Below are 1916 nucleotides of genomic sequence, written 5' to 3'. Positions count from 1 at the left end.
TTTGGCTTGGCTCTTGTCCAGATGCCTAGGGAACTTCATACAATGCATATCCCTACCTATTTCACTGCATAGCACCGAATTCTATAAGTATGACGACCTAGTTGCAGTTCAGAAGAAAACATTACTTATGCAGACTGAATCTTGCTCACTCTAAACTAAATATTATTGTACTACTTAAGCTCTTTTTCAGAAATCTTCCAATTTCTCTTTCCTTGGCTAAAAAGTTAAAAATTGACTCTGATCTCAGTTGAAATTGTAAATATTTGAGGCTACATTACAATATTTGAGAAGCAAAGGAAAATTGACTGAAGTGTTGTTCAACAGTGGTATTGTGATTACATGGGAAACAGCACACAGGTGACAGAATTCATACTCACTGGGTTGACTGTTAACCCACAAGTGCAGCTGATCCACTTTGGGACTTTTTTTGCTGTTTATGCCATCACCCTGGTGGGAAATGTAAGCATGATTATCTTAATCAGGATCAGTCCACAGCTCCACACACCAATGTACTTCTTCCTCACCAGCTTATCTTTTTTGGACATTTGTTACTCATCATCTGTCACCCCAAAGTTCCTTTCCAATCTTTTGAAAGAGAAGAAGATTATTTCCTATGGGGGTTGTTTTACTCAGCTTTACTTTTATGCTCTCTTTGCCACCACAGAGTGCTACCTCCTAGCTGTGATGGCCTATGACCGCTACGTGGCAATCTGCAATCCTCTACTCTACTTGGTCACCATGTCCCAGAGAAAGTCTGCTCAGCTGATAGCAATTTCCTACACTGCTGGGATCATTAATGCTTTGGTGCACACAGTGGCTGCATCTAGACTGTCCTTCTGTGGCCCAAACATCATTAAGAATTTTTATTGTGAGGGTCCTCCCCTTTTAGCTCTTTCCTGCTCAGATGTCAGTCTTAATTATCTGCTGGTATTTGTATTTGTTGGCTTCAATATAACAGCAACAAGCCTGACTGTTCTCACTTCCTACACTTATATCCTGGTCACCATTTTAAGGATCCACTCAGCCAAGAGCCGCAGGAAAGCCTTCTCCACTTGTGCATCTCACCTCATGGTCATCACCATTTTCTATGGATGTAGTAGTTTTATGTATGCACGGCCAAGCTCTAGGCAGAATTATCACCTAGACCAAATGGCTTCTGTGTTCTATGTAGTGGTGACCCCCATGCTCAATCCATTAATCTACAGCATGAGGAACCAGGAGGTAAGGGGTGCTTTCAGAAATGTCCTAGCAAGAACATTTCATGTTCAACATATATGATTATACTTTTTTAGAGCCACTGCTCTTTACCAAAATTCAGCTTTAGATAAAAGCTGTTTTAGGAGCAAATGGTTTATATCATTGAGTTTCATTAAATTAAAAAAAATATGTTGTGTAAAGTTCTTAGAGCTCTGGTAATAACTATCCATTTACTTTTCAGTTCGAGAAATGAAATTTGAAATCTCAAGGAGAATTATGCCATTTCTCAGATAGCTATCATGCCCTAATGATTGCTGTCAATTAGGAAGGAATGACAGGCTCTGCTCTTTAGTTGCTTACAAACCAAAGAGCAGAGCAGAGCAGAGAAGGAGGAAGAAGAACAGAGAGAACCAGTTCTTCAGAGTTCGAACAAAGCCAATGTTTATATGTATTTGCTTGAATCCAGGCTCATCTTCACTTCCTAGCTCTCTCAGCTGGACAGCAGTTATTCAAGCATGTCAGACATGCTTTGTGTTCCCGACTTCCACAGCAAATGCCTACAGCAGCCCAATGTACTATATGGCAAGTGTCACTGTGGGCTCGGATTTGGAGTCAGATTCAGATGTAGAAGGGCAACCAGCACCAGAAGTAACCACGGATAAAGAGCAGTCAGCTCCGGTATCACCAGATGAACAGCGCTTGAACAGGCAGAGGAGGCG

The 1916-nt window shown here is 41.2% G+C and overlaps 1 protein-coding gene across 1 annotated transcript; it reads left to right on the top strand.

Annotated features, from left to right (window-relative positions):
• The first annotated feature begins 339 nt into the window (after positions 1–339).
• LOC134504273 (olfactory receptor 5AP2-like) lies at positions 340–1278 on the top strand. The gene has a single exon (XM_063313443.1). The coding sequence runs from the start codon at positions 340–342 to the stop codon at positions 1276–1278; it is 939 nt and encodes a 312-aa protein (XP_063169513.1).
• The last annotated feature ends 638 nt before the right edge of the window (positions 1279–1916 follow it).

The sequence above is a fragment of the Candoia aspera genome, chromosome 1 (assembly GCF_035149785.1).
Source record: "Candoia aspera isolate rCanAsp1 chromosome 1, rCanAsp1.hap2, whole genome shotgun sequence".
Classification (NCBI taxonomy): domain Eukaryota; kingdom Metazoa; phylum Chordata; class Lepidosauria; order Squamata; family Boidae; genus Candoia; species Candoia aspera.
This window is presented reverse-complemented; position numbering and strand designations above follow the sequence as displayed.

Coding starts and splice junctions, on each gene's coding strand:
- LOC134504273 (XM_063313443.1), top strand. CDS start 340: ATGGGAAACAGCACACAGGTGACAGAATTCATACTCACTGGGTTGACT.